The sequence below is a fragment of the Palaemon carinicauda genome, chromosome 15 (assembly GCF_036898095.1).
Source record: "Palaemon carinicauda isolate YSFRI2023 chromosome 15, ASM3689809v2, whole genome shotgun sequence".
Classification (NCBI taxonomy): domain Eukaryota; kingdom Metazoa; phylum Arthropoda; class Malacostraca; order Decapoda; family Palaemonidae; genus Palaemon; species Palaemon carinicauda.
Genome location: NC_090739.1, coordinates 130030664 through 130056024, shown reverse-complemented (window position 1 = coordinate 130056024; position 25361 = coordinate 130030664). Strand labels below are relative to the sequence as shown.

The 25361-nt window shown below is 41.2% G+C and overlaps 1 protein-coding gene across 2 annotated transcripts in view; it reads left to right on the top strand.

The window, feature by feature from the left end:
• The window catches only part of LOC137654745 (uncharacterized), a 79127-nt gene that overhangs the window by 33588 nt on the left and 20178 nt on the right, over positions 1 to 25361 (top strand). For both annotated transcript variants that reach the window (XM_068388665.1, XM_068388664.1), the window contains 2 exons: positions 16933 to 17510; positions 21791 to 21955. In XM_068388665.1, the coding sequence (XP_068244766.1) occupies positions 16933 to 17510; positions 21791 to 21955 (743 nt within the window). The remainder of the gene's footprint in view (positions 1 to 16932; positions 17511 to 21790; positions 21956 to 25361) is intronic.

Below are 25361 nucleotides of genomic sequence, written 5' to 3'. Positions count from 1 at the left end.
CGTTTCTTAGCATTATTATTGATTTTTTAAGTAATAGATCTCAAAGAGTTGTTGTTGATGGGCACCATAGTGATTATAGGAATGTGATATCCGGTGTTCCACCGGGTAGTGTTCTTGGCCCATTACTTTTCATACTATATACACATGACATGTGGTTTGGCCTAGAAAACAAGCTTGTTGCCTATGCAGATGATGCTACTCTCTTTGCATCAATTCCATCCCCTGAATGTAGATCTGGGGTTGGTGAATCCCTTAATAGAGATTTAGCTAGAATTAGTGCATGGTGCAAATTATGGGGTATGAAGTTGAATCCTAACAAAACTCAAAGTATGATTGTAAGTAGGTCAAGGACGGTGGCTCCTCAACATCCGGATCTCAGTATTGATAATGTTTCTTTAAATTTGTATGACTCTTTCAAAATTTTAGGTGTGATTCTCGACTGCAAATTTACTTTTGAGAAACATATAAGGTCTGTGTCTTCTTCAATTGCACAAAAAATAGGCTTATTGAGAAAGTCTTTCAAGATTTTCGGTGATCAATCTATTCTGAAGAAGTGTTTTAATTCTTTCATTCTACCTTGTTTTGAGTATTGTTCTCCTGTCTGGTCTTCAGCTGCTGATTCTCATCTTAATTTGTTTGACAGAAACTTACGGTCTATTAAATTTTTTATTCCTGATCTAGATATTAATCTCTGGCACCGTCGTTCAATTAGTTCATTATGCATGTTGCATAAGATTTTTCATAACTCTGACCATCCTTTACATTCAGATCTCCCTGGACAATTCTATCCTGTTCGTAATACTAGGCAGGCAGTTAATTCTAATAGCCAGGCCTTCTCCATCATGAGGCTCAATACTACGCAGTACTCTAGATGTTTTATTCCAGCTGTTACCAAATTGTGGAATAATCTTCCTAATCGGGTATTTGAATCAGTAGAACTGCAAAAGTTCAAAGTTGGAGCAAATGCTTTTTTGTTGACCAGGCGGACATGAGTCTTTTTATAGTTTATTTATGACATATTTGTTTTTGATGTTGTTAATAGTTTATATATGACATATCTGTTTTGACGTTGTTACTTTTTTTAGAATGATTTGTTGTTGATTTGTTCTCTTCATTTATTTATTTCCTTATTTCCTTTCCTCACTGGGCTATTTTTCCCTGTTGGAGCCCCTGGACTTATAGCATCTTGCTTTTCCAACTAGGGTTGTAGCTTGGATAGTAATAATAATAATAATAATAATTTGAAGTGGTAGTAGCAAAACTGCGGCGGATGGGAGGTAGTAAGTGGCTGTAGAAGTCGTTTTTTGGGGTGCGAGCGATTGGTGGGTGGTGGGCGGCTTTGTCTCTGCTTCGGCACGTCACGGTGTGGGCGTGTATGTCCTACGGCATTCATGTCAGCTTCGGTTGACGTTGAATAGGCATCCTCTTTGTCAGGGGTGGAGGCGTTGATGAAGGTCTTGAAGTGGCTGTTCATAAGGGTGTCAGCTTTGGTCATCAAGTCCTTTATGGGTAAACTATCGACATCGGGTATGGCAGCGCGTATAGGTCCGGGTAAATGGCGTATCCAAAGGGCACAAAGTAGGTTCACCTCACGAGGAGAGCCGTCTGCGGCAGGTTGAAGGCGAGCGATACTGGTCATTTCCCTGAGGGCAAGCGAAGCCCTTTGGTCCCCCAACGGTTGTTGCGAGAGCTGAAAAAGCTTTGCTACACGGGCGGCTGGCGACGGCGAGTACTGCTGCCGAAGGTATGTTTTGAGGGCTTCATACGCTATTTGGGTGTCTCCTTGTTCACAAAGCCAGTCGGATATTTCCGGGTAGGTGTCCTCGGGTATCGCCGCGAGAACATAATCTGCTTTGGTGGTTGAGCGAGTCACGCCCTTGATGCGAAACTGGACTTCTGCGCGCTGAAACCAAGCAAACGCTTCTCCGCTGGCGAACGGTGAAAGTTTCAATGGGGCAGCCGCAGCGCCAAGTGCTGTAGAGTCTGTCATAGTACCAACGATGGAGGGGCGAGGGGGGTGGAAGGCGGTGGGAGCGAGTTGACTTCCGGGGTCACCAATGTGACGGTGCCGAGAGAAAGGTTGTGAACTCAAAGACAGTGTGAAAGCAACTGAGTTAATTTATTATGGAACACTCTTCTTTATATACAAAACCTCAAGTCAACAGGAAATTACATGTTCGAGAAAATGATAATGTTACATAGGCGACACACAGACATGTTTATTCTGGTTCTTTTTAGTGCGAGGGAAGAGCGAAGATACAAGCATAATATATACAAAAGGAATTATGTACAATTGTGTGACACACGGTTGGTACAACAGTATGCTCAATTCTGTTCTGCTAGAGTTGTTGATGATAAAAGAAAAAGCAGATGCTGCTGCTAAATCAGCAATATAATCATAGACGCAACTTGTAATGACCTCATTAAGGAATAAGTAACCTTCATAAAGCATTTTTATTGAGAAACTGGAAAACTGGAATAATGAATCTGAAAATAATTAAAACAAATAAAGCCAGTTGTGTATTCATAAGAATCATCAGACCAGAAAAAAGGTAATTTTAGCAAGATTGGTTGATGGTCAGGCAAGATTGACCTATGGTTTTATAATGTGTACACCTCATGAGGTACAGAAATCCCAAGTGTAGTGAGTGTGGCATCCTTTAAAGTATAAGGCATATTTCTTTTTAAAGTAGTTTTTAACAGACAAAGATTTATGGTTTGGTCAGAAAATATTATTAGACATCTTATTGAATTTGAGAAAGTTTCTGTTTTCAAGTTAAATAGATGAAATTTAGATTTTTATTTATCATGGATGTTATGTTTTTGTCAATCAGATTTGATATATTATAATTTATCTCTCCCAAATTTATTTGGGCCAACTCTGTAGGAACCAGTTATACTTTTTTGGTTGGTAAATCTTTTTCTTTCCCCAATGTTATCCTTACGATGAGGAGTCGGTTGCCTGATGCATCCTCTCCTCTGCATTTATCAAAGTCAACCTCTTTCACCAAACCTCTTCTCTCCATATCATCCTTCACCTTATCTCACCAACTAAGTCTCTGCCTCCTTCTCGATCATCTCCCCCTAACAGGTTCTTCCCAAGCCCACCTCACTCCTTCCCCACTATTCATGCTCGACACGTACCCACACCATCTCAGGCGTGACATTTATCACCTCTGTAGTCTTCGCTATGCCTGCTATACATCATATTTCATCATTATCCAATCTTTCAAGCAGTGGTATTCCCATAATCCACCTTGACATTCTCATCTCTGTTCTCTCACGCTTTGCTTCCTCATTTTGTCTTTGAGCCCACGTTTCCGATCCATACTGTACATTATTATTATTATTTTTTCAATATTTAACTTAGCCGGTGATTATAATAGCTGCAGCTCTGCTGCTCGACAGAAAACTCTACGGAAAAAATCCGCCAGCGATCGCTATGCAGGTAGGGGGTGTACTTCAACAGCTCCATCTGTCGTCCAGATACCCAGTACTCATTGTAAACAAAGAACTCAATTTTCTCTCTGTCGTGCTACCGGCAAGACCTACTAATTCGCTGTTGCTAACTGGATTTGTTTTCACAACTTTTTGGTGAAGTACACTATTCTAGTTTTGAGCTTTCGCTGTGCAGGCTTTCTCTTCAATAAATCCTTGCATTCTTTTTTTGATTACGGATTATTTGTTGATGACTTTGGATAGTTTTTGAATTCCCCTTTGACCAATTCAAAATGGCTGACCCTTCTCAAGTCCCAAAATACAGGAAGTGTAATGCTAGGGACTGTTCAAGGCGTCTTCCGAAGGCCTCTATCGATCCTCACACTGTTTGTTCCAATTGTCGGGATAAAACCTGTCAATTGGAAGATCGATGTGAGGAATGCGTTGGGCTTTCGGAATTCGATTTTATCGAATTCCAAAAATATACACGTAGGCTAGAGAGAGATAGAGTCAGGAGAAGTTCCTCTCGTTCTGTTGAATTTTCCTCTCCTCATGCCCCACAACCTATTCCTTCCCCTGTAGTGGTTGCTCCTAATCCCCCTTCTGGCACTCAGGAACCTTCGATGGCTGATATGATGCGTGCCATCCAGGCTCTGGGTGAGAGAGTTGAGTCCCTGGCTAGTGACCGTAACCAGCTCATGGCGGACGTCAAGGAGCTGAAGTGTAAAAGTGCAGTGGGAAGTGATAAAGTGAGTGATAGTGTTGTGGATAGTGTTGCGCTTGAGGGTTCGTCTGTTCGTGCCTGTCGTCCTCCTAGTCCGGGACCTCTTGCAAGCTCCCAAGTCCAGGGGAGAAGCAATGTCGTACGACCAATGGGTTCGAGAGGCTTTAATCAGCGAACAGACGTTCCCTCCGTGGTTTCGGGCGTATCTACCCAAGATCGCCCCTACCACACAAAGACGAGAGAGCCCATTTATACCTCGTCTGCGGAAGAGGTTTCTCGCAAGAAACCATGGACCAAGGTCTCACGACCGTTAAAGCGCAAGTCGGTCCCTTCCGCGCAAGTCCAACGGCCCAGCTGTAGCCACTGGGTCAGTTCGGACTCGCTGCAGTCTTCCGATGACTGCTCACCTCCTAAGAGAGGCAAAGCGGTACCGCCTCAGACAGTTACACCGTCTGTCGCCGCACCTGCTCCTGCAGACCCTAAGTGGTCTTTGCTGCAGACCATGCAGTCCCAATTAACGTCACTGATGCAGGACTTTCGTGCGGAGAAGGTTGCTGCTGCACCAGCCTCTTGCCTACAACCAACCACACACTCGGTTGTGCGTCCTGTGGACGCTGAGGCGACCTTCTTGCGCACTCCAGCTGAGAGAGTTCCGCCACCCATGCGTTCCAGTGTGCCCTGCCAGCCGCATGTTGACGTTCAGCGACGCACGGAGCCTTCCGTTGACGTTCGCGAGGTACAACAACCGTCAGAGTTGTTTTGTTTTGACGCGGTGCGTCAACCTCCGCAACCCAGTGTGGTTGCCACTGCTCACCCACATCAGGCTATACAGTCTGGAGTAGACGCTGTGCGTCCCCGCGCTGCTATGGTTGTTGCCAGCTCACAGACTGGGCAACAGTTCCATGACGTTGCGTCCGGTTCAGTCACGCGTGCACCCGTGCGACCGGACTCAGCTAACCAGCCGTTACCTACTCCATTGCCGCTTCCTCCTCAATACTCGGATGATGGACTTTCGGATGATGATGGTGCTGCTCACGTTGATGAACCACATTCGGATCTTGACGAGCCTAAGTCCACGCAACCCTCTTTGGACTTTAGAAAAGTTCTAGCTCTATTCAAAGAGATGTTTCCGGACCAGTTTGTGTCTGTGGCTCCGCGCTCTCCTCCGTCAGAGTTTGTATTAGGTATGCCGTCATCCTCGCCTGCCTTTACTAGACTCGTCCTCGCACGCTCGTCCAAGAGAGCTTTACGAGTGATAGGAGAATGGATGCAGTCCAAAAAGAGTCTAGGGAAGACAGCCTTTACGTTTCCCCCTGCTAGACTCTCTTCTAGATCGAGCGTCTGGTATGCCACGGGAGAAGTTCTCGGCTTGGGAGTTCCTGCCTCTGCCCAGGGCGACTTCTCAAGTCTTGTAGACTCTCCCCGCAGGCTAGCCATGAGACGCTCGAAAATATGTTGGTCATCTTCGGACCTAGACCACCTTTTGAAAGGGATATTTAGAGCCTTTGAGGTCTTCAACTTTTTAGACTGGTGTCTGGGAGCTTTAAGCAGGAAGATCTCTCCGACAGAGAAGGAAACTTCCTTGCTCATCATGTCCTGCATGGACAAGGCCATACGTGACGGGTCTAATGAGCTTGCTGCATCGTTCGTATCCGGAGTCCTCAAGAAGCGTGAGAACCTTTGCTCTTTCCTGTCAGCTGGAATGACACCTTGTCAAAGATCCGAACTTCTGTTTGCTCCTCTTTCTAAGTGCCTCTTTCCAGAGGACTTGATTAAGGAGATTGCTGCTTCTTTGATACAGAAGGACACTCATGACCTGGTTGCGTCCTCTGCTCGCAAAGCCACCCCTTTGCCTACCTTCTCAGCTAGACCAAGGATGGACACTCCAGCGTCCCGATTTATTCCGCCCTTTCGTGGCAGAGCCTCCAGCAGAGGAGGTGCTCGTGCCGAAGGGAGACGTGGAAAGAAGAAAGGAACCAAGTCCTTTAAAGGCAGAGTCTGACTGCCAGCTTCTTCAGACAGCAGTGGGAGCCAGACTCAAGAACTTCTGGCAGACCTGGGAGAAGAGAGGCGCAGATGCACAATCTGTGAAGTTGCTCAGAGAGGGGTACAAGATCCCGTTTGTACGAAAACCCCCTCTAGCAACGTCTCCCTTCGATCTCTCTCCCAGGTACAGAGAGGAAGACAAGAGACGAGCATTGAAACAGGAGGTGTCTCTCTTACTAGAAAAGGGAGCGGTAGTCAAAGTCCTGGACCATCAAACCCCGGGCTTCTACAACCATCTCTTCTTAGTGGCAAAGAAGACAGGAGGGTGGAGGCCGGTGCTAGACGTCAGTGCGCTGAATGTCTTTGTCACAAAGCAGACGTTCTCCATGGAGACCACAAAGTCCGTTCTAGCAGCGGTCAGAAGGGAAGACTGGATGGTCTCTTTAGACCTAAGGGACGCATACTTCCACGTCCCCATCCACCCAGACTCCCAACCTTTTCTGAGATTTGTTTACGAAAAGGTTGTCTACCAGTTTCAAGCCCTGTGCTTTGGCCTAAGTACAGCTCCTCTTGTGTTTACGAGGCTGATGAGGAATGTAGCCAAATTCCTTCATTTAGCGGACATCCGAGCCTCCCTCTATTTGGACGACTGGCTTCTAAGAGCTTCTTCCAGTCGTCGCTGTCTGAAGGATCTAAAGTGGACTCTAGATCTGACCAAGGAATTGGGTCTCCTTGTCAATATGGAAAAGTCTCAAGTGGTCCCATCCCAAACTATTGTGTATTTAGGGATGGAGATTCACAGTCTATCTTTTCGGGCTTTTCCGTCGGCCCCCAGAACAAGCCAAGCCCAGTTATGCATCCAGAACATGCTGAAGAAGGAACGGTGTTCAGTCAGGCAGTGGATGAGTCTGATAGGGACACTATCATCCCTGGAACAGTTCGTATCGTTAGGAAGACTACACCTCCGTCCTCTTCAATATCACCTAGCTGTTTACTGGAAAAAGGACAAGACGCTAGAAGCGGTCTCGATCCCCATTTCCGAGAAGATGAAGTCTTGCCTGACTTGGTGGAAGGACAGTATCAGCCTCAGAGAGGGTCTGCCCCTGGCTGTTTAGACTCCCAACCACGTTCTCTTCTCGGACGCATCGGACACAGGCTGGGGCGCGACATTAGACGGTCGGGAATGCTCGGGAACTTGGAACTCGAGTCAAAGGACAATGCATATCAACTGCAAGGAGCTACTGGCAGTTCATCTGGCCTTGAAAAGCTTCAAGTCTCTCCTTCAAGGCAAAGTGGTGGAGGTGAACTCGGACAACACCACGGCTTTGGCGTACATCTCCAAGCAAGGAGGGACCCACTCTATGATGTTGTACGAGATCGCAAGGGACCTCCTCACCTGGTCAAAAGGTCGAAACATTTCGCTAGTAACGAGGTTCATCCAAGGCAGCTTGAATGTCATGGCAGATTGCCTCAGTCGAAAGGGACAAATCATTCCAACAGAATGGACCCTACACAAGGATGTGTGCAAGAGACTTTGGGCCACATGGGGCCAGCCAACCATAGATCTCTTCGCAACCTCGATGACCAAGAGGCTCCCAATATATTGCTCACCAATCCCGGACCCAGCAGCAGTTCATATAGATGCCTTTCTCCTAGATTGGTCACATCTAGACCTATATGCATTCCCCCCGTTCAAGATTGTCAACAAGGTACTGCAGAAGTTCGCCTCTCACGAAGGGACAAGGTTGACGTTAGTTGCTCCCCTCTGGCCCGCGAGAGAATGGTTCACCGAGGTACTTCGATGGCTAGTGGACGTTCCCAGAAGTCTTCCTCTAAGGGTGGACCTTCTACGTCAGCCACATGTAAAGAAGGTACACCAAGGCCTCCACGCTCTTCGTCTGACTGCCTTCAGACTATCGAAAGACTCTCGAGAGCTAGAGGCTTTTCGAAGGAGGCAGCCAGGGCGATTGCTAGAGCAAGGAGGACATCCACCCTTAGAGTCTACCAATCGAAGTGGGAAGTCTTCCGAAACTGGTGCAAGTCAGTATCTGTATCCTCGACCAGTACCTCTGTAACTCAAATAGCTGACTTCCTTTTATACCTGAGGAAAGAACGATCTCTTTCAGCTCCCACTATCAAGGGTTACAGAAGCATGTTGGCATCAGTCTTCCGTCACAGAGGCTTAGATCTTTCCAACAATAAAGATCTACAGGACCTCCTTAAGTCTTTTGAGACCACGAAGGAGCGTCGTTTGGCTACACCTGGTTGGAATTTAGACGTGGTACTAAGATTCCTCATGTCAGAAAGGTTCGAGCCGCTTCAATCAGCCTCATTTAAAGATCTCACCTTAAAGACTCTTTTCCTGGTTTGCTTAGCCACAGCTAAAAGAGTCAGTGAGATTCACGCCTTCAGCAGGAACATCGGATTTTCATCTGAAACGGCTACATGTTCTCTACAACTTGGTTTTCTAGCCAAAAACGAGCTACCTTCTCGTCCTTGGCCGAAATCGTTCGATATTCCAAGCCTATCGAATATGGTTGGAAATGAACTAGAAAGAGTCTTATGCCCTGTGAGAGCTCTTAAGTTCTATCTAAGACGAACTAAACCTTTACGAGGACAGTCAGAAGCTTTATGGTGTTCAGTTAAGAAACCATCTTTGCCTATGTCAAAGAATGCTTTATCCTATTTTATCAGACTGTTAATACGAGAAGCTCATTCACATCTGAGTGAGGAAGACCAAGCTTTGCTGAAGGTAAGGACACATGAAGTTAGAGCTGTCGCAACTTCAGTGGCCTTTAAACAAAATAGATCTCTGCGAAGTATAATGGACGCAACCTATTGGAGAAGCAAGTCAGTGTTCGCGTCTTTTTATCTTAAGGATGTCCAGTCTCTTTACGAGAACTGCTACACTCTGGGACCATTCGTAGCAGCGAGTGCAGTAGTGGGTGAGGGCTCAACCACTACAATCCCCTAATTCCATAACCTTTTTAATCTTTCTCTTGAAATGTTTTTTATTGTTGTTTTTGGGTTGTCCGGAAGGCTAAGAAGCCTTTCGCATCCTGGTTGATTTGGCGGGTGGTCAAATTCTTTTCTTGAGAAGTGCCTAGATTAGAGGTTTTGATGAGGTCCTGTTGTATGGGTTGAAACCCTTCATGCTTCAGATCCTAGGGGTCGCTCAGCATCCTAAGAGGATCGCGAGGCTCCGTAAGGAAGACGTACTTAAAAAGGCAGAGTAATTGTTCAAGTCGACTTCCTTACCAGGTACCTATTTATTTTATTTTTGTTATTTTGATAACTTCTAAAATGAAATAAAAAATCCTTAGCTCATAATAATGTAAACATATATTGCTGGTCTCTACCCACCCCCCTGGGTGTGAATCAGCTATTATAATCACCGGCTAAGTTAAATATTGAAAAATGTTATTTTGATAATAAAATAAATTTTTGAATATACTTACCCGGTGAATATATAAATTAAAGGACCCTCCCTTCCTCCCCAATAGAGACGCAGTGGACCGAGGAGAAAATTGAGTTTTTTTTTTACAATGAGTACTGGGTATCTGGACGACAGATGGCGCTGTTGAAGTACACCCCCTACCTGCATAGCGATCGCTGGCGAATTTTTTCCGTAGAGTTTTCTGTCGAGCAGCAGAGCTGCAGCTATTATAATCACCGGGTAAGTACAGTATATTCAAAAATTTATTTTATTATCAAAATAACATATTATTACTTGCTAAGCTACAACCCTAGTTGGAAAAGCAGGATGCTATAAGCCCAGGGGCTCCAACAGGGAAAATAGCTTGGTGAGGAAAAGAAACAAGGAAAAAAAATATTTTAAGAAGAGGAACAATGTTAAAATAAATATCACTATATAAACTATAAAAACTTCAACAAAACAAGAGGAAGAGTAATAAGATGTAAGATAGAACAGTGTGCCCGAGTGTACCCTCAAGCAAGAGAACTCCAACCCAAGACAGTGGAAGACCATGGTACAGAGGCTATGGCACTACCCTAAGATGATAATAGCATTTCATTTAGTAAGGGTTCTGAATGTATGCCGTGCTCCACAGATTTGAAAGCCTCACACAAAGACCAAAATCTTCACATACTTGAGTTCCTACTGCTGGTATAACCCCTTTCAATACCGGGATTCTATTTGATCTATAAAACTACCATTTGTTAAAGTAAGTACTTATGTGGATGGTGAGGCATGTCGTATGATTCCCTTAAAATCTGAAGAAGTGAACAAAGTTTCAACTAATTCGGATCATTTTCATCATGTTTCAGATGACAGTGATAGCCCTTCAGTTGCATGCTCGGCCACTAGCTCCTCTCACATAACGTTAATATAGATGCTAGTACATTCAAATCTAATACGAATACAATACTGTACTGTACAAGCATTGCAGGAGTTACACCCTTTTCAAAGGGTAAACAACCGAGAAATCAGCTGTTATTCAATCTAAATTCCCTAGCAAGACAGGAAAATGAAGAAGAGGAAACTTAATCTTAAGGCAGAGATATACCCTAATACATTGTTCAAAGTACGTTGAGACGTATCTTATCCTACCAAATTAGAAAAAGTGACTCCTGCACTTGAAAGGCAAGGCACTTCAACTCTCTGTGGATATATTCAAAGAATTGTCTCAGATTCAGAAATAGACGAGATTCAGGTTCACGTCAAGTGCTTAAAATCTCCCTAACACAGCAATGCGCTAATTTGAATAAGACTAACCAATTACCTGACCTCATCTTGGAGGGCAATTTAGTAAAATCTTGATCCAATCATTGTGCCCTATAAATAAAAGGAAATACAAGTAATTTTTAAAATTGTATTTTTCCTAGCTATACAGTACAAACCTGAGTCATTTAAATGAGTTTACTTCGTTAAAGTTTTGCTATTATTATCAATTGCTAAGCTACAACCCTAGTTGGAAAAGCAGAATGCTATATGCCCTGGGACTCCAACAGGGAAAGTAGCTCAGTGAGGAAAGGAAACAAGGAAAAATAAAATATTTCAAGAACAGTAACATTAAAATACAGATAAATACCTTCTGTATAAACTATAAAAACTTTAACAAAACAAGATGAAGAGAAATAGGATATAATAGTGTGCCAGAGTGTACTCTCAAGCAAGAGAAATAAATCTAACCCAAGACAGTGGAAGACCACGGTACAAAGGCTATGGCACTACCCAAGACTAGAGAACAATGGTTTGATTTTGGAGTGTCCTGCTAGAAGAGCTGCTTACCATAGCTAAAGAGTCCCTTCTACCCTTACAAAGAGGAAAGTAGCCATTGAACAATTACAGTGGAGTAAGAAGAATTGTTTGGAAATCACAGTGTTGTCAGGTGTATGAGGACAGAGGAGAATATGTAAAGAATAGGCCAGACTATTTGGTGTGAGAGTGTGTAGGTAAATTGAAAAATGAGGTATTATCTCAACACTGTTCTTATTACTGTACTATAGATCTTGACTTCAAGTTTTGATTGGCATTCTCTTATCACATGCCACTCCCGCTACCTCCCTCCACTTCCCCCAAGCTGCTTTTATCCTAATCTCACTTTCAGCCTTGCATCCTCCCTCCCGACCTATAGTAAATCCCAAGTATCTGAAATGTTCCACCCGTTTCATAACCGAGCCTCTACAGGTAAATCGCCTCCTTTTAATAACAGATAACTAAGGATGAGTCTCCTGTCAAAGGATCATGGTTTGTATTTGTATAGGAACAAATCACAAATGTTTTGAAGTGATTTGTTTTTCTCCTATCCATACAAACCCGAGTTTTTCAAGTTACAAGGCATGCATCAACCACCCCGCGAATCATAGGTTAAAGGGCAAAGTTAGGGTTGCTCCACTTGACAGTTGGGTGGGGCTTACCCTTCGCTGAATCATACTACTATTTAAGGGCTGAGTTTTGCATAATTAGGAAAAATACAAATTACTTTAAAAAGAGAAAGTTTCCTGATGTATTTATACTGTAGTTTTGGCATGATCAGTGGGCTGTAGGTTGCATAATCATAAGTAAGGAAATTGGCTGTCCAATTTATTTGAGGTTTTCTGTAGACAGAAGCAAGTTTCATTTGTTATGAAATATCATAGTTGTACCTTAGAAAGCTAGATATGTAATAAAGTTAAGTGATATTGCAAATATACTAAGCAAAAGAAGTGTTGCATTGAAGGTGAGTGGGCTATTTTACCTGGATACTTAGTTTCTGACAGCAGATAGACAAGTGTTTCTTAAATGATTTAGTAATGATCTTTGACATAAAAAAATCTTGATATTTGTTTTACTGTATGGTAGATGTTTTCAAATTTAAATTAAATATTCTCAAAAATTATTAACATCACTAGACGTTTCTGGCTGTTAACTGCGTATAGCTCATGCTGTTATGGAGTTGTACTATATTGTGTGTACGGTATGTACAGTACTGTTTAGGTATACTGTGCTATGTTGATTGAAAGCATCCAATAGAATCTTATTTAAGCAGTCTGCTTTACCAGTTTTCATTGAGTACAGTAATAAAGAGTGTCACCAGAGAAACTTAGGCATGATAATATGTTTGTCTTGATCTGATGTGTGGGGTATGACCAGAAGTGGAGATTATTCAACAATTTTTTACCAAAATATTAATTATGGATGTTACATAGCAGTGTGTATGGGGCAGGGATTTACAGTATAATAGTGATGTACATCACCTCGAGCATTTTCTTTGGTCGCCATTTTTATGGGGCAGTACTGTACATCCATGTAATATTACAGTACAGTGCTCTGTACGGTTTGTACCGTCTCCTAATCAATATATATTTGTTTCTATACAAATACAAATCCTCATCTTTTAATAGGAGTGTGCTTTAAGCAAAGCTGGATATTGCTGTTAAAACTTTAACGTGGGGGTAGTACAGTAGTTACAGATAGGTGGCCGGGAAGCCCCGACCACCCGACAGGTCACTAAGCCCTCGCTTTGTTTTCACCCGCTGGATAGTACTGACGTACTACCGGTGCCCTCAACTGGCTGTTTTAATCTTTTTCTATTTCTTTTAGATAATTGCATTAGTAGATTGTCATCAGCAAGGGATATTTAGAAGGAAGAACGGAATTTGTTAACAGATCGTCGTTAGCAAGGGATATTCAGAAGGAGGGACAGTTGTGGCAGCAGATCGTTGTCAGCTAGGGATATTTAGAAGGCAGAATGGATTTCCAGTGGTTTCCCAATAAATGTAGCTATTTGCCAGTTTTGTGGCAGTATTAACATTCTTGTTCCTGCTAGATACCATATCTATTTGCCATTTATTCTCTCGCTTGTGTGGCCTGACGACGATAACAACATTTTCCTAAGGATGTTGGTATTCTTTGATGTACAGCGTCAGCGGAAGAAGATTTTACAGCCAACGAGTGTGAAGTACAAGGGCAGCTTCTTTCAGTGTTGTATCATCTGAATCATGGAGTTCAGGTGATTTCTTTTGTGTGGGAGCGTAATCATCGGCTTGAACGACTTAAAAGGAAAACTTCAAGTTCCTCCACTATTTCTGCCTTTGTCATCACACTGCAGGTCAGGATAGAAGGGCCCTTTATAGTCAAAGAAGTCCAAAGCCCGATCAATAGGAGTTGCATGTGTGTGATTCTTACTGTCTCTCTCCGTGGGAGAGAGAGTTCTGCTTCAAGAGTCCCCTTGACTCGAGGCAAAGAATTTCTTTGCACCCACTCCCTCTCCTGTCCGTGCATGCCACTACAAGAGCTCTCCTGTGTGCACTCTCATGTTTGCCTGGGCTAGTGCTTCCTCACCTGTTCGTGTGCTCTTTCCTGTGCGCAATTTCCTAAGGGTGGTCTCCTGTGCACTTGTGTGCCCTCACCTGTTTGTATTGCTTTCTAGCAAGGCTAGAGACTTGAAAGTTCTTTGTTCCCCAGAATGCCCTAGACATACTAGAAGACTTCACTAGATCACCTTACACAGGATCTCCTCTGATACACCTGGGAACATACAACGCACTGGATCCTTACTCACTAGATCCACTCCCACAGGTTTCCCCAAAACAAGAACGCTATGCGTGCACCAGATCACTACCCTCACACACTATTCTTTCAGAGATTCTACCATACTCTGAGACTGTACAAGATAGATATCTTTGAAAATGTTCAGGAAGACCAGTCAATAATATGCAACTTCTACCATTTTCCTCTCCATGGGAGAGACAGTGGGGTACCAATTACTGTATATGTGTTTGTGTGTGGTACAGATGTTCACACACCTGCTAACTGTGCTCTTTTCTCATTAGAACGAGTATACGCACTGCCAGTAAAAATAAAAGGCCCCACCCTCCTTTCCCCTTCCTAGATGATCTCTCTCTCTCTCTCTCACTTAAGGGAGAGAGAAGCAGTACGTGTTGAGAATTGGCCCTTCAGGAACAAACATTGGTATGCGCCATTATGTCCCCAGTAAATTTGCTCCTCATTTGTGAGAAGATCACATGCTTTACCGATAGGATAGGGGCTGTTCCCTTCTCTCTGCACTGGTGTTTGGTCCCATACCAAATATAGTACTTTTGATTAAGTGCTATTCATCATCGCAAGAAAAAGGCGTTGTTTAAGATGTCCGATCAACGTAGCTATGTGTTGCCTGTGATCTACCCCCACTTACATAAGGAGAAGCAGTACGTACCAAGATTGTACCCAGCTCTGAGTGGCACATGATATAAGGACTCTGCTCTAAATGTTCTTTGGGATTGCTCCCCACATCGTGTGGGATAGATGGTGCATACTGGGTATGTATCATTTTGCCCATTCGAGTGATGAGAACTCCTCTGACCGATCTTTCTTCATTAACACGTGGAAGTTTGGTACATACTGTACCAGGAATGTATCTACTCCAAAGGACAACCCTAGTACATTGGATACCGAGTACATTCTCCTCTCGTGCTGTATTGGAAGTGCTTCCTTCACAGAGAATACAGTACAGTATATCTTGGTATGGGTTTCACAATGTTTGTTCAACATAACACAATTAGATACTGCATATGCTCTAAAGAGATTTTCAGATCACAAAATTGGTACCTTTCTGCTTTGTTGAAGCTTTCCTGGTAAATGATACTGGTCGAAGAAGAACCTATTATCATTATCATTGTTTGTACAGGCTATGAGATCTTCCTTTCACGAGTTCAGAGGTTTCCTTGTGCTCTTTCCCTTTGTGTTTCTTCTTCACAGGAAAGTTTCAATTGTGTTCTATACCGGTAAGATGGGTCTCCTCTCACTTGTTCTCCCCGATCATCATTTCCCACAGGATTGGCCACGATTTGGAATCATACAAAAGATAACTGCAATCAAGAAAAATACAATAGATAGCTACGATCAGGAACCATACGTTTGGTAGCCGCTGTCTGGAATCATGTGATTGACCACCGAAATTGGGAATCAGGCTGTTCGAAATCTCACAATCAGGAACCACATGATTTGGAATAATGCAAGTAGGATTCACACTATCGGAATTTACGCTTGTTCTTCAGGTGATCATTACCTTTGTGTCCAGGTAATTGCTGTAGTTCACCTACTTTTGTTATCTTCTCCTTCGTAGCACTCATACTGCATAGAAGAGAAGGATAAAGAGGTCACTAAAGCACAGGACGACCGTTATCGCAGTGTCTTTTGAAGCTTCGACTGGTTTGTTTGCATGGTTTCATGAGACTGAGTAAGAGCAATGCTTATTAGTACTTAGGTCGCTTCCTTCTCTCTCCTGCCTGTGGATGTTCTCGAAAAGCTTTGGTGACACTATCACTACTACTCACAGACTAAGATATTCATACACTCAGAGACCGAACCATGACTTAGTTTTCCAAGATGTCAAGATCTTCCAACTCTGTCGCAGCGGTTGGACCAGGTGACTTCAAATCCGATCTCAGCACATGTACAAGCACTGAAATGCCACATCGTACTGTCAAGGTTGTTAGCAAGAATCCTCTCCAACCAAGGACAGGTATTCGATCACCCTCTTCCGTCCAAGGATGCTGGTATCCTTGGCCTTGTGATAGTTACTCAATAGATTGTGTAGCAAACTTAGTTCCCTTCACAGGACAAGATACTGTATACCTAATCTAAGATAGCAGTCACGATGTAAGTCAACAATGAGCCCATCTACCGCTTCTTTCTCACCATTCCTTGGTATGAAGCAGTCACTCTTGTTATTTGCTGGATCAGACGTTAGATGTAGGGGAGCCACATAATTTGACAAATTTTTTTAGAAGTTTTCCCCCCATTATCTCGAACAAAAGGGGAGGATAGCCAAATGGATGCAACAAAGTTTTCATAATGACCTTATATTCTGACAACATATTCTCCACATAGGTATAGGATTTCCTTGACCATCTTATCTGTTTCTGTAAGTGACATAGCCTAACACCTAACATCTTCATGCCCAGGTCCTGGGAAGGTTGACAGAAGTCTTCACTTTTGCTCCTGTACATTACCAAATTTCTTGGAACTTCCAATTTGGTTATAAGGACTTCCCTCCCTCCTAAGGATAAGCCTCTTATTAAAGGACAATGATCTGTATATGTTAAGGAACAAATTACAAATTTTAAAAGTAATTTGTATGAAGGCAAAGTGGTGGCCACGTGGCCAGTCAGGTGGGCGGGACTTCCTTGTCACCCTGAGGTAGCTATCGCCACCTTGTTAAGGTTTTAACAGCTGTATCGAGCTTCATTGTAAGCATAAGCATACTCCTATTAAAGGATTCGGGTTTGTATAGTTAGGAAATATACAAATTCCCTTTAAAAATTTTATTTGTTTTCAGATAAAAAAGGAATACAGAGAAGAGAAGATGGAAACCTATGGGTATACAAGTCAAACCAGTGAAAGCTCACAAACTTCAGGAAGCAGTGAATCAAGTAGTACTGATTCAGAAAGCAGTGGTAGTACTGGAAGGAAGCGGAAACATATAAAGAAAAAGAGTAAATATAAGAGGGAAAAAAAGAAACGTAGTGATACTGAAGAGGAACCTGAGTATATTGAAAGAGAAAAGAGAAAAAAGAAAAAACATGTGAAACACAAAGATGATGATGAAGATTCTTCCGATGAAGAACACGAAAGGTCTGAGGAGCGTAAACACAGGAGCAGGAAGCATAGTAAACATCATCACCGGAAGCACAAACACAAACATCGACGTCATCGCCACCATCGTTCAGAAGAGGAGTACCAAGAAAAAAGACGAGGAGCTTCTCTTGAAAGAACAGATAACAGAAAGGAAAGAGAAGATTGGGAAGAAAGAAAGCCCATCTATGAGAAGGGTGAGAAGGAGAGAAAAATTGACAAGAATGGTGATAGGAGAGTTAAAAAGGAGGAGAAGCGAAGTAAAGAAAGAGGAGAGAGCAGGTATTGTATATGCACTAGAGTTTGTAGAAGATACATTTTTTTATACTGTTGTAGAGTACTGTAACCTAGCTACATTTTTAGAGTAACAGAATCTGTATATGCGATACTTATTAAAGATCATCTTTAAGTAACTATACCATATGTTAGCTGCTTGTTGATCAGGTGGATATTAAGTAGAAGGTTGGATGTTAATAGGGTGATATAAAATCAGATATGGTACAGTTACAAATCAGTGATAGCGGATTAAAAAGAAACTGCTCCCATCTGTTAATGTTTACATCCCAGTTTGTTGAATCTCACTATAACGACCACCTTGCACCACCCTGAGGTGGATTAAAGATCTTAATTTAGGTTCGAATAAGTAGAAAGGTCATGATGATTTAGGAAAACTAATTGTGCCAACACCAGTCCCGCTCATAACAATATTGATCATTATTTGCTTGCTTATTTCTTTATTGTTTCTTTTTTTTTGTTTTATTTGTTGTGCAGTGATTTATTTGTGTTTGTCATAATGTAGATTTTAATCCCTTACTGTACATCACAGACATAGATACAGTAATTTCTCTATAATGCCATGCTTGGAAGGGGTAGGTCTTACAGGTTAGCAGTCTGATTAAGCAATTCTTATACGTTTACTTAAAAAGATTCAACAGCCAAAGCGATCGTAATTTATCGCCTGGAAAATGTTCTTTTATACTATAGTAAATTTATTAGAGATTTTAATGGTAACTATATGAGCTGATAGTTTTATTTGGAAGCCATAATTAAAAAAATATTTAAATTGCATTTGAAAACTGAGAAAAGAGCTGTTGGTGATCACCTCAGGTTTCATTTTATGGGAATGATCAGCAGTTGATTAGAATCAATATAGTCATCATTAAGAATAGCATAAAAGTATTATCAATGTTTTACATATACAGTATTCTCAGTTTCTCTTGTACTGAGTCAAGAAGGCCAGGTCTTTTGCTGTGTAGTAAGCTTTCATGGAATAGACTGCCCATGGGAAGAAAATAAAAGAAATAGTCAAAATGTCACTGCTAAATGAAGTATTTGGATGTAGAAAAATCTTTTTTGGGGGGTTAAAGTACTATATTTAAATTTGATATGGTTGAAGATATAACTTCAATCTTTCTATTACTTTGCATTTTTTATACAGTATGCATCTCTAGAGAACAGGTCCTCTATGCAAATGTACAAGTAACAAATATACCAGATTAAACAGGTCATACAATTGACAGTACTGTATTGTCATTTTACAAATTCAGTATTGTGGGACTGATACTAAAATGACTTCAGTAATTTGTAATTTAGTTAGGTAAGCTAAAGACTTTTTATTTCTTGTTATTTTTTCTTATCAAATAGATTATGGAAGGAGAAAGTGCAGGAAAGCTTGAGGAAGGATATAAAATTTACTATGGGAGATGCAAGGAAAAACAGAGTAGGAATTATTCTCCATCTAGATTTGCAGGAGTATGTCACAGAGGTTCAGCGTATAAGTGATGAACTCATGGGCTTAAAGTTGGTGAATGATAAGAGTATGGCATATCATCTTAGCATGTGCCCTTTAACAAAAGTCTAGTGAAGAGAGGGAAGAATTCACAGGAAAGTTAGAAGAATATATAAAAAGAGTTCCAAGAAGTGAACTATTAGTGTTGCCTGAAGACATGTTGTCACTAGATGAGATTAGAGGGCGTTGAAGGAATACATGGAGGTAGAGGTCTCGCAAGAAGAAACCAAGGATGTGAAAGAATTTTATGATTAGCGGAAACTATTAATCTGTTGTTCTTGAATATGCAGTTTGAGAAAAGGAGAATAATCTAGTAACATGTAAAGATGGACAATATGAGACACAAATTGACTATGTTTTGGTTAGGAAGCAAGACAAGAAAGAAAGGAAGACAAGAAAATGTCTATGAATTATACGATTATTCAAAATGAATCTGTTGTAGCTCAATATAAACTAGTGGTGGCAGATTTAAGGTTAAAAGTAATAAGGAAAAGAAAAGTCCCAGCCACAAATAAAAAGATCAAAACTTGAAAGCTAAAGGATGAAAAACCAAGAAAATTCAGTAGAGAGGAAAGAGTCAGAAAGGCGATATTTATATGGAATGTCAGATTTGCCTGAAAATATATGGAATGGTTTGAAATAGATTGTGGTGCCAGCAGCAACAGAGGTGTGGAGAAGGACAAGTGGTGAACAATAACAGGAAAAAGAAACATGGTGGAATCAAGAGGTTCAGACAGCTGTGAAGGAAAAGAGCATAGCCAGGAGGAGGTGTTAAAAAGATAATTACTACCCAACTAGTGAGGTATATAGATGGATAAAGAGGGAAACAAAGAGAATTGTAGCTATTGCAAAGGGAGAAGCCAGGAGAGAGTGGTATGAGGTGATGGGAACATCAGAGAGAGAAACGTTAATGTACTGTACTGAATTGCAGAAGCGTGATGAAAAGTCAAGCAGGATGTAGGAGAGGTAGGCATAATTAAAGATGAAAATGAAAATACCTTGATTGAGGAAGTGGTCAAGAGAAGATGGAAAGACTATTTTTCACACCTATTAAACACTGAGATTGAGTTTGAAGAACTGGAAAATGTTTCTCCAGTAGAAGGACCAGTAGCAAACATCATAATTTAGAATGAAATCTAGAATGCTGTAAAGAAAGGAAAAGTAAATAAAGCTGCATAAAATCAGAGATAACAATAAAAATGATTAAGTCATTGGGAAATCTAGGCAAAGAGTGAATACACACACTATTGGAAAAGATGATGGGCTGAGGAAATACTAAGGATGAGGAAGATAGTGGGATGATTTAATTGTCTGAACAAAATGATGTGTTAAACTGTTGGAACTATTGAGGAATAAAGCTTTTGGAGCATTTATTCAAGATCCTAGAAAAAATAGTAGAAGGAGGGTTCAGAAAGTTGATAGATATATAAACAACATTTTGGGTTAATGGAAAGAAAGAGCACTGTGAATGCTTTCTTTATAATAAGACAAATCTAAGGGAAGTACAGTAGTTAGAAGGAAACAAGAAACTTTACATTTGTTTAGTGGATCTTGAGTACTAGAGATTCTGGTAAGGTTAATGAAGATGATGCACAACGGGTAAGAACCCCCATGCAGACAAAATATGCAGGAGAGTATGGCATATCATCCTAGCATGTGCCCTTTAACAAAGGTCTAGTGAAGAGAAAAAAAAATTCACGGGGAAGTTAGAAGATTATATAAAATGAGTTCCAAGAAGTGAACTATTAGCATTGCCTGGGGAGATGGATGTCCATGTAAATCAGTTCTGAGTCCATTCTTGATCCTTGTCGTTATAGACACTATCATCAGAATTAAGGAACAACAAAGGATTTTGGGAACTGATGTTTGCTGCTGAATTAGTCATTGTAGCAGACACAGAATAAGAACTACAAGAAAGGTTTTTAGCATAGAAAGTAGACCTCTAAAGGAAGAGATTGAAGATGAACATTGTAAAGACAAAGCTAATGATTGGTAGCAGAGGAGGACATGAAGAAGTGAATATTCAAGTGGAAGATGATACAATGCCTAAACAGAGAGTTTAACTACGTGGGATCTATAAATAAGAGGAGGGCAGTAATGAGAAAGCAGTGAGACAGTGAATAAAAGGAGCTTGGCAAAAATTGAGAGAAGTAATTGGAGTTTTTTAGGACAAGAAGATGCCATTAAGACTCAAAATGATTTACTAGACGATTATCGGGCCCAGAACTGAGATGATGATGGTGAAATGAATTGCTGGAATATCACTAATGGAAAGGAGGGAGAGTCAAGATATAAGAAGAATGTGTGATATATTGAATGTAAAAGATAAGGCTAGGGAAGTTTGTCTCCAGATACTATGGCCATGTAATAAGAAGTGAGGAGGTTGAACCAATCAGGAGAGAATATTCCAGTGATGGGGATGAGTGTGGGTTGTCATTGAATCAGATGGATGGATATGTTGAGGAGGGATATGGATAAGTTGGGACATAGAAGAAGAAAATGCAAATGAAAATAGATGCAGAAATTGAACTTGAGCTGCCAGCCCTGCTGTACAGTGGGACTAATAAGATTGAAAGTTTTATTTATTTTTAGACTTGGGAATTGTTGTTCATTAGTCAACATTGTAATCAGTTTTAAATTCTTTACAATGCTAAGACTGTCTTTACAGTATTTGTATTGTAGTGTTTTGATGTTTATGAAATTTGTGAAAGGTAGGAAAGTGATAGGTATTTCCTGTTTCAGTATTAAAATATCCTCTCTGTGAACCTTGCAGGCAAGTGAAAAGCAAGTGGGATGAGGATGGTGATGTTCAGTATAGTTTAAACAAACGTATAAAGCCTGATCCAGATGCAGAGGAAGCTCGAGAACATTCTAGAGTCAGACAAGATAGAGAGGTTAAAAAACGGAGAGACAGAGAAGAGGGATCAGAGAATGGCAGGTAAAACAATGGGCAGTCTTTAATTTTATGAAGTAAATTGTAGCCCTAATGGTGGTAGTTATTTTTCATTAATAAAAATACTTAAGTTTGTTCCTACACACAACGAAACCTTTGTCCTTTAAGAGGAGTATGCTTTCAGCAAAGCTGGATACGTCTTTTAAAACCTTAATGAGGCAGGAGTTACTGCTTGGTGGCAGTGAAGTCCCGCCCATCTGCCATGCCACTGAACCCTTACTTTGTTTTTAGCCATCAGATAGTACAGACGTACTTCCAGCACCCTCAACTGGGTGTTTTAGTCATTTGCATTTCTTTTTTAAGTAATTGTGTCAGCAGATCATTGTTAATGAATAATATTTAGAAGAAAGGACAGATTTCCTGTGGTTTCCATATAACTTGTAGCTGTGTGACAGTTTTCTGCAGATATCCACGTAGTTGTTCCTGTTCGACAACATTCCTGTTTACTGTTTATTCCCTCTCTTGTGTTGCCTGCTGACGAGTACGTATTTCTAAGAAAGTTTCTAATTTTTAGACATACAGTATATTTGCACTGTCAGAAAGAGGAGGTTTTTTGGTGGCCTTGTGTGATGCTAAAGGGTGGCTTCTTCCTTCAGTGGTCTCTTGTTCCTGGAAAGGCTTTAAGAGTTTATAACCTCATTGTGGAAATGGCATGACTTTATCTTTGCCACAAGTCATTCTGAAGAATAAAGAATCTCTACCACTTTGGTTCAGGAGTATGGGTACAGCATCTCGAATCCAAACGTTTCCAACTTCAAGAAGTGACTAATGGGAGCCAGAATGACTGCCTTCTGATTCTGGGAGATAGTACAATTCTTCCTACATGGAAAGAATGGGGGGGGGGAAGAAAATCGTAGAACACAGTTTCTTTCTAGCTTTGTAAGTCGGTCAAACATCCTTTCCCTACAGGTGAGGAGACAGGGATCATCCTGGATTCGTGCACACAAAGTCATAATTGTTGGATCTTTGTCAACTCTCTGGAAGACCTTGTCATTGCCACAATTCTTGAAGACCAGAGTCTGGTCTCTGGATACCAGTATCCTTGGCTCGGTGGTAATTCAGATGATTGCATAGCAAACCTAGGTCCTTCACAGGACAACAAACATCTTGTCTAAAGGCGGGTTTACACGGTCAAACGGTTCAACAGACAAGTGTGTGAAGTGATATTTGAAAGTGTGAAGAGGGTATTTGGTTGTCGAACGGTTCGAAGAAAGTCTGTTCTCGCCTGACTTTTATGAGCGGAGCTTCGTTGTCGACAACCCTTATACATTTGTGGCTGACTCCACCTCTTCAAAGAGTTTGACAAGCAGGTTCGGCAACAGGGTTCGACGAACCGTTCGACTATGTAAACCCCGCTTAAGATTGAGGTCATGATATAAGCCTAGAATGAGAGGTAAATAGACTGGTCCTTATACCCCTTCTTTCTTCGCTTTTCTTGGGATGCGGCAATTGCTTCGTTATTTACTGGATCAGATGCTAGAGGTAGGGAAGCTGCTAACAACTTTTTATAAATGGAAGTTTTGTTTAGGAGTTTCTTTCCTATCATCCCAGAAGAGGGGGATGGCCAAGTGTATGCAGCCTATTTTCATAATGACCATACACTCTGACAACATGGATATAGGTTTTCCTTGACAATCTATCAGTGCCAGGTAGTCACCTAATCCAACACCTTTATCTTCATTCCTAGGTTATTAGGAGGTTGACAAGTCATAGATTTTGCTCCTGTACAGGCACCAAAGGGCTTAGATTTTACCAAGCTAGTAAACTACCCAGTTTGGTTATAGTGACTTCCTCTCTCATACTTACTTTGATGCTTTTCCAGTCCCATACAGCAGGGGAACCCTATTCTCTACAGGACCTCCACTGTCGTTTCTCCAATTAAAGGTCAAGCCTTTGTATTTGTGTGGGAACAAATCACAAATCTTAAAAATAATTTGTATTTTTCCTAACTATTCAAATCCGAGTCCTTTAAGTGTTACTTCCTGCTACAACCACCCCTAAAGTCTATCCTAGGCTGAGGGTCAAATTGTGGGCTTAGTGGCCTGTCGGGTGGGCAAAGCTTAATCACCACCTAGTAGTAGGTATTGCCACCTGTTGGGGTTTCAACAGCCGTATCCAACTTTGCTGAAAGCATACTCTTATTAAAGAACCCAGGTTTATATAGTTAAGAAAAATAAAAATTACTTTCTTTTTATTTTGCTGATACTGTAAATAACATCCTATGAAAGTAGGTTAGAAGCCTGTTGGTATGCCTTCTGCCAAATTATACAAATCGACATTACTTCACTATACTGAATATTTTTCTTATTTCTTCATATTTTTCCATGATTTCTTTAAAAACATTTTTATTTTTCAAAATACTTACCTCCTGTATTACCAGTTTTGACTTAAATTATACCACATGTTTTCAATATTAAACTTACCCGATAATCATGTAGCTGTCAACTCTGTTGCCCGACAGAATTCTATGGAGGGATACGCCAGCTATCACAATACTAGAAGGGGGTGTTCTTACCAGCGCCACCTGTGGCCAGGTACTCAAGTACTTCTTGTTGACACCTCCTCAATTATTCCTCTGTCGTGCTTCTGACAAGACGTTCTGGGATACGCTTATGTTCTTGGAGTATTTTCACGACTTTGGTGAAGTATTTCTCTTTGATTTCGGCTGTCGCTTTACTGGAAACTTCTATTTTAGCTTAGTTAGCTTTTGGAATAATTTGATTATTTTTGGTGACGAAGAGAGTATGAACTCTCGTTCACCTTTCAATGGCCGACCCTTCCCTTAGACGGAAGTGTTGGTGTCTAAGAGAGTATAGACTCTCTTTCTTAATTTTGCTTAACAAAAGTTATAGATTTATTTTTATATCTCTCCGCCTCTTATAGGCCTCTTCGATTAACTTCCTTTTATTATAAACTTATTAAAATTAATTTTTATATTTGTTTATATTCGACCTTCCTAATAGTAGGCGGTCTTTTCTTGGTACCGAAGTTAATTATCGTGAGCCCGTCATTTCGGTTTTACCTGTTAACATATTATGCTATTTTAAGGTCTTTGAAAGAATTTCTTTGATAGTCTCGTACTTTTTCAAAGTTGAACTAACGTTTTGTTTGTCTCGGCAGTTGTTGACGTTCAGAACGTTTCAACTTGCACTCTATCGTTACGATAGAGAAAGAATGTTCACGGTTTCACATTGCAGTGAGAGTAACCGTGTCTAGCGTTTTGTTCATTCTTTCTTAACTTAATGGTTTTGATCCTAATAAAGGAACTTTTCTTTTTGGGAAATATTTCAGTTTTTTCCTTTAACAATAATATGTTTTAACGATATATATGATTGGGCTCTTCTCTCAGGTTCTAAGTCAAGAGAGAGAGAGAGAGAGAGAGAGAGAGAGA